Source organism: Tursiops truncatus, chromosome 1 (assembly GCF_011762595.2).
Source record: "Tursiops truncatus isolate mTurTru1 chromosome 1, mTurTru1.mat.Y, whole genome shotgun sequence".
NCBI classification, from domain to species: domain Eukaryota; kingdom Metazoa; phylum Chordata; class Mammalia; order Artiodactyla; family Delphinidae; genus Tursiops; species Tursiops truncatus.
Window position 1 is genome coordinate 4,998,095 of NC_047034.1, and position 14,540 is coordinate 5,012,634.

General features: G+C 40.1%; 1 protein-coding gene across 1 annotated transcript in view; it reads right to left on the reverse strand.

The window, feature by feature from the left end:
• Positions 1-14,540, reverse strand: part of CRB1 (crumbs cell polarity complex component 1) — a 267,592-nt gene that overhangs the window by 25,182 nt on the left and 227,870 nt on the right. The window contains exons 10-12 of the mRNA XM_019920459.3: positions 12,659-13,565; positions 9,749-9,877; positions 6,165-6,291 (exon numbers count right to left, since the gene is read on the reverse strand). Coding sequence (XP_019776018.1) covers positions 6,165-6,291; positions 9,749-9,877; positions 12,659-13,565 — 1,163 coding nt within the window. The remainder of the gene's footprint in view (positions 1-6,164; positions 6,292-9,748; positions 9,878-12,658; positions 13,566-14,540) is intronic.

A 14,540-nucleotide genomic window follows, 5' to 3' on the forward strand; every position in this document is an offset into this window, starting at 1 on the left:
TAGTATGGTACTAGAATAAAGACAGGCATATAGACCAATGGAACAGAATGGAGGGCCCAGAAATACACCCTTGGATCTATAGTCAGCTGATCTTTGACAAAGGTGCCAAGAATACATTACAGGGAAAGGATGGTCTCTTCTCAACAAATGGTGCTGGGAAAACCAGAAATCCATGTGCAAAAAACTGATATTAGACTCTATCTTACACCAAACACAAAAATCGAACTCAAAGTGGATTAAAGACCTAAACATAAGACCTGAAACTGTAAAACTCTTAGAATAAAACATAGGGGAGAAAACCTCTGACATAGGATTTGGCGATGATTTCATGAACACAATGCCCAAAGCACAGGCAACAAAAGCAAAAATAGACAAGTAGAGCGACATCAAACTTAAAAATTTCTGCACAGCAAAGGAGACAAACAACAGAGTGAAAAGACAACCTATGAAATTTCCAAGAAAATACTTGCCAACTCTCTTTCTAATAAGGGATTAATATTCAGAATATGTAAGGCACTCCTACAACTCAGTAGTAAAAAAAAAAAAGCTAATTAAAAAAGGAGGGAAGGACATGAATAGACATCAAGTAAGGCATACCCTCTCAGAGCCTTAGATTCTTCATCTTTTATAGAAAGAAGTTGGACTAGATGGTTTATGAGAACTTTTTAACTCTTTGATTCTCTGTTCTGCATTAATAATTCCAAATTTAGGAGAAGCATCCTGGCACTTATCAGGCCCTTCTCATGTAATAGGTAAAACAATATGAAGTTGCCATGTTTGCAAAATATGCAATTTCACGTGGTTCTGTCTAATATTTCAGTGTCATGTACTTCCGTGTAATGACTGAAAGAGAATTATCTTAATATTCCTTTAGAGGACACCCTACACTTACAATGGAATATTTTTCTAACATCATGATTTTACCATAAGAGTTAAAAAAGAAAAACACCACCCAAATAAACTTTCCCAGATGCTCTATTTTTCCCCCGGTTATTGCCTTGATTCAATTACAGATCTTGCCTGAAACTGATTGACTGCAGAGCAATGCCAACCGCAAAGTTTGCTCTCAAAAGCATGTGAAGAACAGGACAAGCATCCAGGCCCAGTCCGTTCTTGCTATGGATGATAAAGATGCCTTTCAGAGGGTGAATGAGGAAGAACTGATGGTGTTAGTCTTTCAGTTTCAAAGGAAGCAGCATAGTAGATTATTGTATCAAAAAATATATTCTTTTTTTAAAAATTAATTAATTTATTTATTTATGGCTGCGTTGGGTCTTCGTTGCTGTGCGCGGGCTTCTCACTACGGTGGCCTCTCCCGGAGGGCATTATGCCAAGTGAGGCAAGTCAGACAGAGAAAGACAAACACTGTATGATTTCACTCATATATGGACTCTAAAAATGTTGAACTCAAAGAAGCAGAGAGCAGAATGGTGGCTGCCAGGGGCTGAGGAGTGGGGAAAATGGAGAGATGCTGGTCAAAGGGTACAAACTTTCAGTTGTAAGATGAATAAGTTCCAGGGATCGAATGTACACCACGGTGACCATATATAGTTAATAATACTGTATTCTTGAAAGTTGCTAAGAGAGAGGATCTTAAATGTTCTCACCACAAAAAAGAAATAGTAATCATGTGATGTGATGGAGGTGTTAGCTAATGCTAAGGTGGTCATCATTTTGCAAAATACAAGTGTTTCAAACCAACACACTGGACACCCTAAACTCACAGGATGTTATATGTTAATTATATCTCAACAAAGCTGGAAAAATACTAAAAAAAATACAAGTGAACAAAATTCAAAAATACAAAAAATAATACAGATATGGAGAATAAAATACAAAAGTTCAATAGATCTATAATAAGGCTCCGAAATGTATACTCCCAGCTTGCCATGTTTCTTGAACTTCAGACTGGAATATTCACACTAACTAATAATTGTACTTGGATAATCCATTGAACTTACATGTATTCATTTATTCAACTAACAAAAATTTAAAAAATAAGATTCACCAAATTTAACTTTTCACGTACTCAGATCTACAGCTTCTCCCAAACAATCATAAGATCTTACTGCTTGAAACTTTGTTAAATGAAGCCCTTTCTCTACATCCCGTTTCACTATAGAAGGTAGCTCAAAGTGCCCTGCCCTTTTGTCTGTATCGCTGCAACAGCCTCCTAAATGTGTCTTTATGGGTCCAGTCTTGCCCTGCTTTGAATCCATTTTCTCCTTAGAAGCCCAAGTAATCTTCTAAAGTGCAAGCGTAATCATGTCACCTCTCTGTTTGAACCCTATCAAAGACTCTCCATTGCTCTTAGGAAGAAAAGCCTAGGTCCCTGACACGGCTTCCAAGGACTCACTTCCGCTGACTCTGCAGCCTCAGGCTTACTCCGCCCTCCCCGGCCCCCACCCCCGCCAACTTCACATGGCCACACTGCACACCGCTGCAGCCCCTTCTGCTGACATGCCCCCTGCTATTCCAGCCCTCCTGACACAACCTCATGTCTGTTCGCCTTTGAATCTCCCCTTAGGCTTTGGGACTTTCTTTGACCTTCTGCCTTTAAGACTGGGCAAAAATGCCCCTCCTCTGTGCTCCTCTAGAGCCGGCACTAAGTTCCATCCTAACACGGACCCAGGAACTCTCCTCCTCTGTTGACCTACATCCTCTATAACAGCGGTCCCCAACCTTTTTGGCACCAGGGACCCATTTTGTGGAAGACAATTTTTCCACAGACCCCGGAGGCGGGGGCGTGCAGGGGGATGGCTCAGGCAGTAATGCCAGCGACGGGGGGATGGCTCAGGCAGTAATGTGAGCGATGCGGAGCGGCAGGTGAAGCTTCAGCTCACCTGTCCACCGCTCACCTCCTGCTGGGCAGCCGGCTTCCTAACGGGCTGTGGACTGGTACCAGGGTTGGGGACCCCTGCTCTACAAGACCCTCAACTTGCGGGCAAGTGCTGTGTCTAATCTACAGTTGTATTCTCAGTACCTAGTCCAGGGCACAGCACATAGTAGGTATTCATCAGATATTTGTTGAATAAATCAAAAGAGTAAAGTAGAGAAATGAAATTAGTCCACATTAGTAATAATTTTGGTAGTTGAGAATAATTTTCGTATTTCTTTCACTGGTTTTCTTCCTAAATCACTAAACTCAAATTTTATGTATAACCATTTCTAGAAGAGGCTCCATTTAAATTTTGCAAAATTAAAGCTGAATAACTTCTGTTTTAAAACTCAGACATGGCAAAAGGATCTTTAAATACAATTTAGTGAAGAATTTGGAAAGTGAGAGATATTGGTTGCCCTTATATTGAAAAAAATATGTATTTATAAAAGGTTTATCACAGTCCCTGGCACAGAGAAGGTTCTTGATAGTGTTAAGTGAATTTGTCTTTCTGTGCTGTCAAAACACTAATTTCTCCCAACTTCCCTGTTTTCTCAGCTTCCCTGTTCTCCAAAAAGGAGGGTGATAAAAACCACTCCTCATGTACACACACACAGAAGGAAGAGGCATGGCCAAAGACAGAGATATAGCCTTGTTTAGTTCAAATGTTGAACCTTAAAAAAGAACAAAATAAAAAAATTTAAAATTCAACTACTATAGGCTATGCTTCAGAAATGGGGTCCAGAGGAGTTTGTGTGAATTTCTGTCACTCAGGTGAGATGGCCCCTCCTCAGAGCCAAGTTAACTATGGCTAGCTCTGGTGGGGACGATGCAAACAATAGTAAGAATAATTGAGGATGTCATCAATACTAGAATTACAACTAGAGGAATACCTGCCACAGAGGGAAAGTATGAATACATGGAACTTTGACCTTGACTGCCGCAGGTGTTTACCTGCAGTAACACATCTGGGGAAAGAGACCACAATTCAGGGTGATCAGCACAGGTACTTCTGTGTTCATTATGTGGGGGGTGTGTGTGTGTGTGTGTGTGTGTGTGCGCGCGCCTGGCTTGTGGACATCTTAGCGTGCAAGACACAGTCAAGCCAAATGAAGACAGTTATCAGAGGATGAGGAGTAGAGATACAGAAACAATGGTTTTATTTTTCTGTGCAAATGTGCAAAAGCCATAGTCACACACAATGCAATTGAAAATAAGAAGACAGAGAAAAGGGAGTGTTTTTAAGTCAGCTATGACAAGACATCGGAAAACAGAAAAGCAACTACTGACAATTACAGTGACAACAGAGCCATCAGAATTGTACAGAGAAAGAGATGGTGAGTGATTCTTAAATATATTTGGAAGGAAACATGTTACACTTGGAATGACCTGTAAGTATATAATTATGGATATGCCCAATGGGAGCAAATGTGAAAACTGTACATGTGGTCTTTGGCTGTATCAATTTTATGCTTACTTCAGATAATAAGGGAATGCAAATATTGATGGGAAGGTTTTCCCCACGTCTCTTGCCATGAAATCTAGCTTTGGAACAGATCAGCTGAGATGGCAGGATGGCACATACTGTGTGGAGGCGAGGGGAGCAGGGAGTAGAAAGGAAAGACTTCAACATGAGACTCTCCCAGTTAAGTGCCTGCTAGCAATCCACAGGATAAATTTGCTGCATAAAATCTTCTATTATTGTTGAAAAATAAAACTGAAGATATTTCCTTTTCTTTTATAGTATACTACTTTGTAATTTTGATTTCATGGTATAGTTAAGTTTACCTTGGTTATTTCCAAAGAAAAACAAGTTTCTTAAAACAATTGGGACTAAATGAGTATTGGATATCACCCAATGGATAAATTACCCTCATATTTTCAAACCAGGGCAGCTCCTAAAGACACAAACACATTTACAAAATGATATTTGGTGGGCCATTGTTATTATAGTTGCTTTCTAAATTAATTCATAGGATCAAATTAGTTTCCCTTTAAATGAACACAAATAATGGCTCCTTTGGAAGGTATATCCACACAAGGATATTTAGCATAAATGATAACATGCAGTGTGGAAGCAATAAAAATATTAGCAAATAAAGTTATTTTCTAATTACTATTTTATATACTCTAAGCAAGAATATATTAATCTTTGCATACCTTATTAATTTACTTTGTAGATCTGTCATTTCAGGTATTTATTTCTTAAAAAAGTCATAATGCCAAATATACTTTGATTATAATAGGTACTATGCTTTTGTTCTCAGATAGTTGAAGAGGATAAATTTACTTGCAAATTTTAGAAAAATATGCCTCCAAGAAATTCAAGCTTTATAATTTACATTTTTAGTGTATGCATATACAATAATGCTTATTTCTTTATTGAATATGCATTGAAAAGCAATTGAGATTAGTCCATTTGATAGAAATGTCGATAAGCTCATAAATCTGTAAGCAATTAACAAAAAGTTATTACTTGTATAGAAAATATTGCAGGAAAAAAATGGAGAAAGGTTTTATCTGTCATTTTTTCTGAGGAAGGAAGGTTTTTATGGAATTGTAAATTATACTGGTGAGGTATATAACTTGAGAATTGATACCAATTGTATTAGAAAATTTTCTTTCTAGATTTTGAGGGATTTCATGGAATTTCCCACTTTCTCTTTATATATATTTTTAACTTACCAGAGAACTGGCAACACTTCATCTGAACAGCTTGTATAAGAGCATAGATGGATACAAAAAGTTTAATCAGTAATTTTCAAATTGTCATGTCATGAATAATAGATAGGAATGAAAGAACATAAATGACTGAGGATGAGGGCAGATGAGGGCAACTTATATTGTAAAAGCACACACAAGAATGGGGTGTGGGAGAAAGTTGTTTCTTACTGCAGTGGTCATTCAAATACAGAAGCGCTAAGAATGATGGCACATTTGTACTAAATACTCGCAACAGTGAGATGTTTCTGCTCATATTAAGAACAACAATTCTGTTTTACATTTAGAGCCGGAATAGGTAAATATTTGACATACTCATAAAGTGCCTGCAATATGCTTAAAATAGTCCTTGAATTTATTTTGATTTTCAAGATGGTTTTTATTTCAAGGCATCTCTTGAAATTCATGGCTTTAAAGTTTGGGAATGTTCACAGGTACGTCAATAATCATCCTGTTCACCCCACTCGACCACGGGCTCATCATTCATGCGCAGAATGAGGTAAGAAAGAAGCTGGAAGAGGTTCTGCCAGAGCAGGAGGGAGACATAGAAGGAGAGGCCGCTTACGTCCAGCTCACAGCGCGTGCCGGCGAAGGCCAAATCACAGACGCACTGGAACTTGTTCAGCAAGTCGTGGCATTGGCCTCCATTGAGGCAGGGATCGGAGGCACACTCATCAATGTCCTTTTCACACCTTGAAAACGGAAACAGCAGAAACCCGGGCCCCAGTTCAATAAATTGGCTGTGAAATGAATGGGGAGGGAGAACTCTGGCCTGATTCACCTAGACCAGCGTGGTGTAATTGACCAATCCCCATGCCCTTTGTTGTATATGCTCGATAATGTGGGAGATAATCTTCAAAATTCCTTTCACAAATTTTTCTTTTAATGAAAATAATTTGTACACACACACACACACATACACACACACACACAGATGCATACACAGTTAATTAGAAAGAGAAAACAGGTGCAAATATCTAGAAACCAAGACAAAATGGGGCCATGCATAAGTCAACTTCTCCCTCAAGAGTGTTAGTGTCGTTGCCACCTTATAAAAGTTCAGTTTATTGGGGTACACGAGGACCAGGAGAGTGAGCTGTAGTTTTTCGACCTAGCATCTACAGAGCAGACCTCCACTGCAGCTGTGAGGGTTCTGATGCATCAGTGCCCCCAGGCGAAGGGGTAAAGCCCCTCAGAAACAGAAAAATGTATTTGGTTTATTCTGAGAGATTTGGGATTATTATCCTTGGGAAACCCATTTTTAACAAAAAGCCAAAAGAGATAATAGAAGCTTGCACTTGCTAATAAATCAGTTTCATAGCTAAGTGTAATATTTGCATGCTCAGGGAGAATGATTTTCAAAAGCCAAATTTTCCAAAAACAAGTGATATCAATTCTAAGGTAAACAGAAACTTTCCTCTTCCCTGGGACACTGTCATTTCCCCCCTAATTTTCCATGAACTACTACGTGTTTTATTCAATCACTCCCCAATCACTCATTGAGTAGATATTTATTTAGCACTTAACCATGTGCCAAACCCCCTGCTAGGCCTTGGGATAGACGGGTAACTGAGGCGTCTTTCTTACTTTGGGAAATTCATACAAAACCTCAGCTTTGGGAATCTCTATAGAGCAGCTCACAAGGTTGAAGTCCACTGTAAACAATTTTTCATTCCTCACCTCCTAAGAGGTAAGCGTGCGTGCCTGGGTCATCCACTAATCCCTAGGCTCAAACTGAAGGGATGAGGTGGTAGGTTGGGCAGGGCCAACCCAAGGCATAAAGGGAAAAAGATTTCTTCCCAGAAAAACAGCTCCTTATCCCCTTAGATACCAAGCATAGCTGAGACATTTTGTTTTCCTTTTTTGGCTTAGGCTTCTGGGCTGGAAGGAGACTCCTCTGATTAGACCGGAGCATAACTCGGCAGCTCGAGGGAGCCTGCCAAGTACTCCCTGCCCTGGGTGGGCCAGAGTGTTCACAGCATCCATCATGTACAACCTGCCAGGGTGACAGCACAGAGCTGGAGGTCTAACCCGACAGAAGAGAAGGCAATTTGTTAGAGGACAGCTTTGCAATATCTTTGGACTTTATGGAAGTCACATCCCCCCAGGCCTTGGGAGACTGCCCAGTATTTTCTAGCTTTCCTCCAGCTATTCTTTCTCTGTTTCTTATCTACTTCTCTTTTGAGCTGAACAGTGCACAATATACACACAATCATTATAAACATTATTGGAGCTTTCATTAGCGGTTATTAATAGGTAGAAAATCAAAACAAATAAATCCATTGGCATCCAGTGAATTAACTAATGATGGAGAAGGACTGTGAAAGCACAGAATCCATGGAACATGTGTTCACTATTTTAGAAATCCATTTTCAGTAGAGAAGTTTATCCGGATGAAAAGACTCCTGGGAGAGGAACAGAAATGCTGAGCTTCCTTTTCTTACCACATTTCAAGTCAACAATTTGAATTTAAATGCCAGATACCTTCCTTTTTTTAAAAAACAAATAAACGTTGGAGGAGAGGGAAATGTTTGTTGTAAATAGGAATAAGGTGTGAGTAGTGGAGAAAAATAAGCCAAGGCTTTGAATGAGTTCTGTGCATTGGCCATTAAACATTAATGTGCCATTAAGCATTAAATGGTGACATTGAAGGCTGGAAGTAACCAGCACTTAAATATATAGTTGAAGTGTTGTTCAAACTTTAGGATAAGAAAATCTTTGCAGTGTTTTTGATATATGTGGGATTGGAGGCCAACCGAATGGTCTCTGGGTTAATAATATGGTGCAATGAAAAGTGGAACGTGACTCTAGGCTACACAACTCCGTGCACGTGGATACTCGGACTGCCTGTGCTGCTTAGAGCCAGCCACTGAAAACAAGCCGTGAAGGCAAGAGCTAGCTAGCCTTATCATTGAATGTTGGAAGGGAAAAATGCAGGTGTGGCCAAGATTGCCTGCTGTTTTGTAAACGTGACGAAAGAGCTGTATCTCTGTGGTGCCCAAAGAACTGGTTGAAAAAAAGAAAATTCAAATTAATCCAAACTCTAGTTGTTGTGGAGCAAAAATATACCCATTATTTTATTAACTACTCTTTTGGGGAAAATTAATTCAGTCAAGATCTCTTTGTCCAACGTGTTGGACTTGAATTGATCTAATTTGTTCGGAGGGAGTTTGATCAGAGATCAGTATTATCTTACCCTGCATGATATATGAGATGGAGGAGAACTCTTTCCCTTTTCTTTTAAGTGTTGCAAGTAAAGATTTAGTCATACATTTATGCTAGCACATCTACAGGTGAGCAGAGGCTTTGAAGGCAGTGCGACCTTGCAGCAGCACGTGTCTGGATTGGCACCTGACCTGTCACTTAACCTCTTGGCTTCCATTTACACAAATGCAAAATGGAAATAATAACAATTAGAGACAATAATAACACTAACAATAATAACAATTTGTCCGGTGCCTGGCATAGCACTAGAAAAAAATGGCTGCGTATCTGTTACCTGCTGTTATAGTATCTCTACCTCGTAGAGCCCCAGTTTGTTACCATTCTGGGAACATTGATCCCCTTGGGAATCCGATAAAAGCTACGGAATACGCACCTTCTTGCACTTGCCCTCACCTCGGCCAGTCAAATGCATATGCAAATTTGTCTGCATGTTCAGCAAGTCACAGACCGAAACCAGCCAGCGATCAACCCCATACCATTGGGTACAGCAGAGCTGAAGGGTTTCTCTGGGAAAGGTAGATTCATCTGGATAAAGTGTGTATACTTTTAGGGTTGAAGGTAATTCTAGGGGCAATCTTTAAGGTTTATTACATTCTACCTTCACCAACAACCGTGTCTACATCACGTACTAGAGTTAGTGGGACAGAAACACGCATCCAGAAGTACCTCTAAAAAAACAATATCACATTTTACTGTTTTCGAAGACATATTTCCTTAGTTAAGTCTCGGCTAAAAAAGTGTTCTTGATTTTGACCTAAACTGTAATTTTTCTTCTTTTTTATTATTTGTCTCTGTCCGGACCTATATTTCAGCACAGATTTCCTATGGGAACTGAGATGAAAATTTAGAGGAGAAATAAACTTTGCATAATCTCGCTGTTGTTCAGCCCAGGCTTTTCTCCTATAAAGCTCTGCTGTGACTCACCATTCCCCAGTGAAACCTGGCCAGCACACACATTTTACTTCACCCTGGAACTCTGTGCAGTTGCCGCCGTTATAGCACGTGAGGTTGGTCTTCTCATTCCCACAGACCGCTGAGGGTAATCTGGTGTATCTAGAGAGAAAAGTAACAGCCACACTGTTCACCTTGCTCATTTCATTTATGAAAACGTTTTAGAAAAGTTCATGTATATAGTCAATGCCAAACTAACTAGGTACTCAGTCTGGCTGAGCCACGAATGCTTAACTGTGCTGTTTTGTTCCAGAATCACCTTCTCAGTCCACAGCTCCTGCTGGAGGGCTGCGCTGTTTCGGAGCATGGCTATCCATCTTCCACTGCTACCCAGTGTTCATTCGTGAGATAAGATCTATGCTGGGGGGTGGGGGGTGGCAATAAATTTAGCGCTGGAAAGAAACTTGCTATAGCTAGGGCCAGAGGAAAATTGCATCTCTATAAAGGCCAGGAAAGAAAGGACAGGACTCTGGTACCCAAGCCCTCATGTGATTTCTCCATTGCCTTTCACAGCTGAACTCCAGTTGCCCTGCCAACACTTGCTGCCCCCATCTAATAACTCACAGCTCAGCAGAATGCAAGCCATGTGCTGTCCAGGAGGTTTGTACACGGCACTCAGTGGTGACCACGTGTGAATTCTGAGCTTGGCTCTTTCGTTTATCAACAGAGCTGTATATATTAAGGAATCCTTATAAGGGGCAGAACAAATTGTTAGAAGCTAAGCAGAACTTTACTGTGTGATAAAATCCAGTGGTGTGAAGGGACTGGTTAAAAAGATTTTATGGTGTTCAGGTCCTTCGACCCACTGTGCATGTTATGCATGGAACTGGATACATAGTTAATATTCAGGAAATATCAGATGAATTTAATTTGTCCTGCTGTGCGTGCTGCAGCTAATATGGAGAAACCGGTCTATATGTGTCTATATGGAGAAACCGGTCTATATGTGTCTCTTCCCACAAGAGCTAATCAATTCGACTTTAAACCAAACGTAAGGTAGATAGCTAGTGGGAAGCAGCCACATAGCACAGGGAAATCAGCTCAGTGCTTTGTGACCGCCTGGAGGGGTGGGATAGGGAGTGGGGGAGGGAGGGAGATGCAAGAGGGAAGAGATATGGGAACATATGTATATGTATAAAACTAACACACCATTGTAAAGCAATTATACTCCAATAAAGATGTAAAAAAAAAAAAAAAAAAGAAAATACCCTAAGGACTTTTCAAAGGAGCCAAAAGCGTCAACCAGCGTTGAAAGAGGTCAATTAGCAATGCAAATATGAAGCTTTGTATACATCATATGTTAATACACAATTTTGAACCTCATTACAAAGTACTTTTGAATCAAAACTTTAATCTTTGAAAACGTGACTTTGATGAATTAGGCAGAAAAGATACTGGAGCACTGGTTACTGGGGCATATTTGTTTATTTTACTTATCCAAAGTCACCATGGCAGTACTATTAATTTTGATCCTGAATGTCTTTTGCTTTTAAGCATTCAGATTACCTGTTGGCCAATGAGTTGGTTAACTCATGAGAAGTGACATTTTATTGGAATGTCAACACTCAGCACCTAACCCTGTGTCATGCCTTCACAGACTCTGAACAGCAATAAATGTTATGGAGACAAATACATCTTCTTACACGTGTGGCTACCTATTCTGTCTACTAGGAGATTCATCCAGTTAAGGTACCACTTCTGAATTAGTGTAATGTCTGCAGGCTGCCAGCCAACTCCAGGCCTTCCTGTCCACATTCTGGAATCTATTGCTTGCTAGAAATAACCGTCTCACGTGCCTATAACAACTCAATTGTTTAGTGAATTCAAAACAAGTATAAGTTATAAAAACAATAATGAATTCTACTTACATAGAAATACTAAAGCAGTGTGACTTGGCAGGAAAATATTCATTCCTGTTTCTATTTATATTACATGAAACGGATGTGACTGCCAGAACTAAGCTTTATAGTTTTAGAAAAAACTGTGAAATGCTTTGAAATGGGCAAAAGAGATCACTGGGTATTCTTTCAGTGGAATGCTGGGTGTTATATAAAAGACCCTCTAAGATTATCTGATTTTTCTAATGTGTATGACTCAGGTTTTCTTTACCAAGCTAGTTCACAACTCTGTAAGTTGTAGAAAATTATAGTAATACTAATGGATCTTGTTCATTGAAGTGCAAATGAATTTGAAGTGATACAGTCCATTGTCACACTGTAGAAATAGTGTGGTTCAAGTACTAATTTTGTTGCCCTATAGGCTATTAAAAAATTTTGCATTTATTGGTAAATTCATCCCTATTTACAAGTGTGTATATATATTATATGGACATATTTATGTATATGATTAGATTATCCTTTGACATTTTGATTTTTGTCTTACTGGTTCCCTCATTAATTAATGACAAAGTCATCAAAACGTTCATTCTGAGAGTCATGATTTCACCCTTTTGAAATTATACTTTAACATAGTCTTTTCAGAATTATATGAGTTTACCTGCCTGAAATACCCCAGAGTATTCTCTTAGGGGTAGGAGTCATGCTTCCTCCAACAATACTAAAATTCAGCTCTTGCATTTGTTGTAAATGTATTTGTTTCCTGAGGCCTTAAGGCTGTCAGACTCTGGGGCTGTAGTTCCTGAGACATTCTAACAGAGATGACTGAGAAAACATTTTGCTCAAAGTCTGGTCCAAACCCTGCCCTTCCTCTTTGTAGAACATGCCAGCAGGTGAGATCCTGTCTTCGCAAGACCAAACTGTGATGGCCGTTGACTGTCACCCCCTGCTCAGCACAGCCTGTATGTTCATACCTGGGCAGAGAGCTTTCCAGTTTGAAGATGTAGAACACAGCTCGAAACACACTTTATGTGGATATTATGCTCACCTGCAGAATTTCCCTGTGAAATTTCCTAGACAGCGGCAAGAATAGCCACTGGTGTCACTGACGCAGGTGGCCCCGTTTGCACACAGGTGACTCTGGCAATTGTCTACATCTGATTCACAGTTCACACCGGTGTAGCCAGGCTCACACCTGCAGCGATAGCCTGCAACTCTGTCGGAGCAGTTGCCATGGATACAGGGGTTTGAAAGGCATTCATCAATGTCGAGTTCACAGTGTGCCCCTGACCATCCCACGGGACAGGTGCAGTGATGAGAACTGTACGTGTCTTCACAATGTCCTCCATGCAAGCAGGGGTTGGAATTGCAGGCGTTTAACTGCAAACAGCCAGTAACCACTGGATGTATAGAGATTTTGAGAAACTGCTCCTCCTGAGGTTTATTAATGAAACCATGAACATTTTCAAAGTAAGAGAGATAAATGCCACTGATTTCTATTGTACTTAGACACCCTCGCAGGCCCTGCGTGTTGTCACTAGCTCGCTCACCCACATAAATGTTTATATCATCCTTCAGGAAGCTGAGACTCCCAGTAGCCACTGCGCTGGTCACAAGAGGTGTTTGCTGGTCCACTTCCATTTGCCACCTGGAAGCCTGGGCCCGTGGGTCTGTCATGGAGAGAGTCACTTGGTGCCACGCGCCATCATTCACTGACTGCAGACTTGTCAGACTCAGCATGTAAAAACTGTTGCCACTTTGCAGCTGAAATAATAACTGGGAATCCCGAATGCTAATATTAAGGAATTCAGGCTCCTTCTCTGCGTGCAATATGATCGCATTTGCGTCCCTTGTTCTGAAACCAAATGTGATATTGGTGAGTTCTCTGGTAATATTCCCATTGCTCCTGAATAATATCTCACTGCTTTGTCCATTAAAAACAGCATTTGCGATACCTAAAGAGAGAAGGCAACGCCAATCAGCAACTTTACTAAATCTGTAATGTTTGCCTAAGTACCTTTAATGATCATCACGTTACTACCGTCATGTATGGATTGTATGATACAGGCTAGGCACTCTGTTAGTCGCTTTTATATTATTTTTAATATGAAGTTCTCGAATGTAGGTTCATTGTTATTATCATCTCTATTTTACAGAAGAAGAAAGTGAGACTCACAGAGGTTAAGTAATTTTCTCACGGTCAAGTGGCTAATAGATAATTAAGCCAGAATGTCAAACTTGGGTGGTCAGATGCCAAAACCCAAATCATTTCTTTCTTTTCCACTGAAATGCAGTACCTTCTAATGTTATTTTACAGCTGCTCCCACAAATAAAGCATTGGTTACCCGTTTTGCACATAAAGAAATCGAGCACAAAGAACTCACAAGTCTAGCTATAAGCTGGGCCTCAAGTGACACAGTTAATTAACAGTGGAGTCTGGCTTCTGAGTAAGCTGACCGGGAGGCACTTAAAAGTAGCATTCTAAATGACTGATTTACTACCTGGCAAACTCCAGTCATGTGCTGAGTCACCAATCTGTGCCTAACTCCAAGTAGCATCCTGTGGTTGGGCAAAATTATACTACCGTACCCTCTGCTCTAATATACGCCCGCATACATGTGACCACATGGGACCACAGCACTTTTGGGCAATCTTATTGCATTTTTCTATTAGACTGTTTTTCCAATTCCACAAGATCACTCGTTCACAGCTTGCTTTATCTCTTAAAATATCGAACCCTTTCTGTTTATGATCTCCTTTGTTACTTTCCTGAGAAAACAGGAGAAAGAAGAACTGCTTCAGTTTCCCACCTAATCTGTAAACCTAACAAATCTGGATCCACTCTGCTTTCCATTTGTTATAATGGATGCATTGTCCTTATTCTCATCTGTACAATAATAGAAAAAAGATCTCCTGTTCTCTGCCCCTGG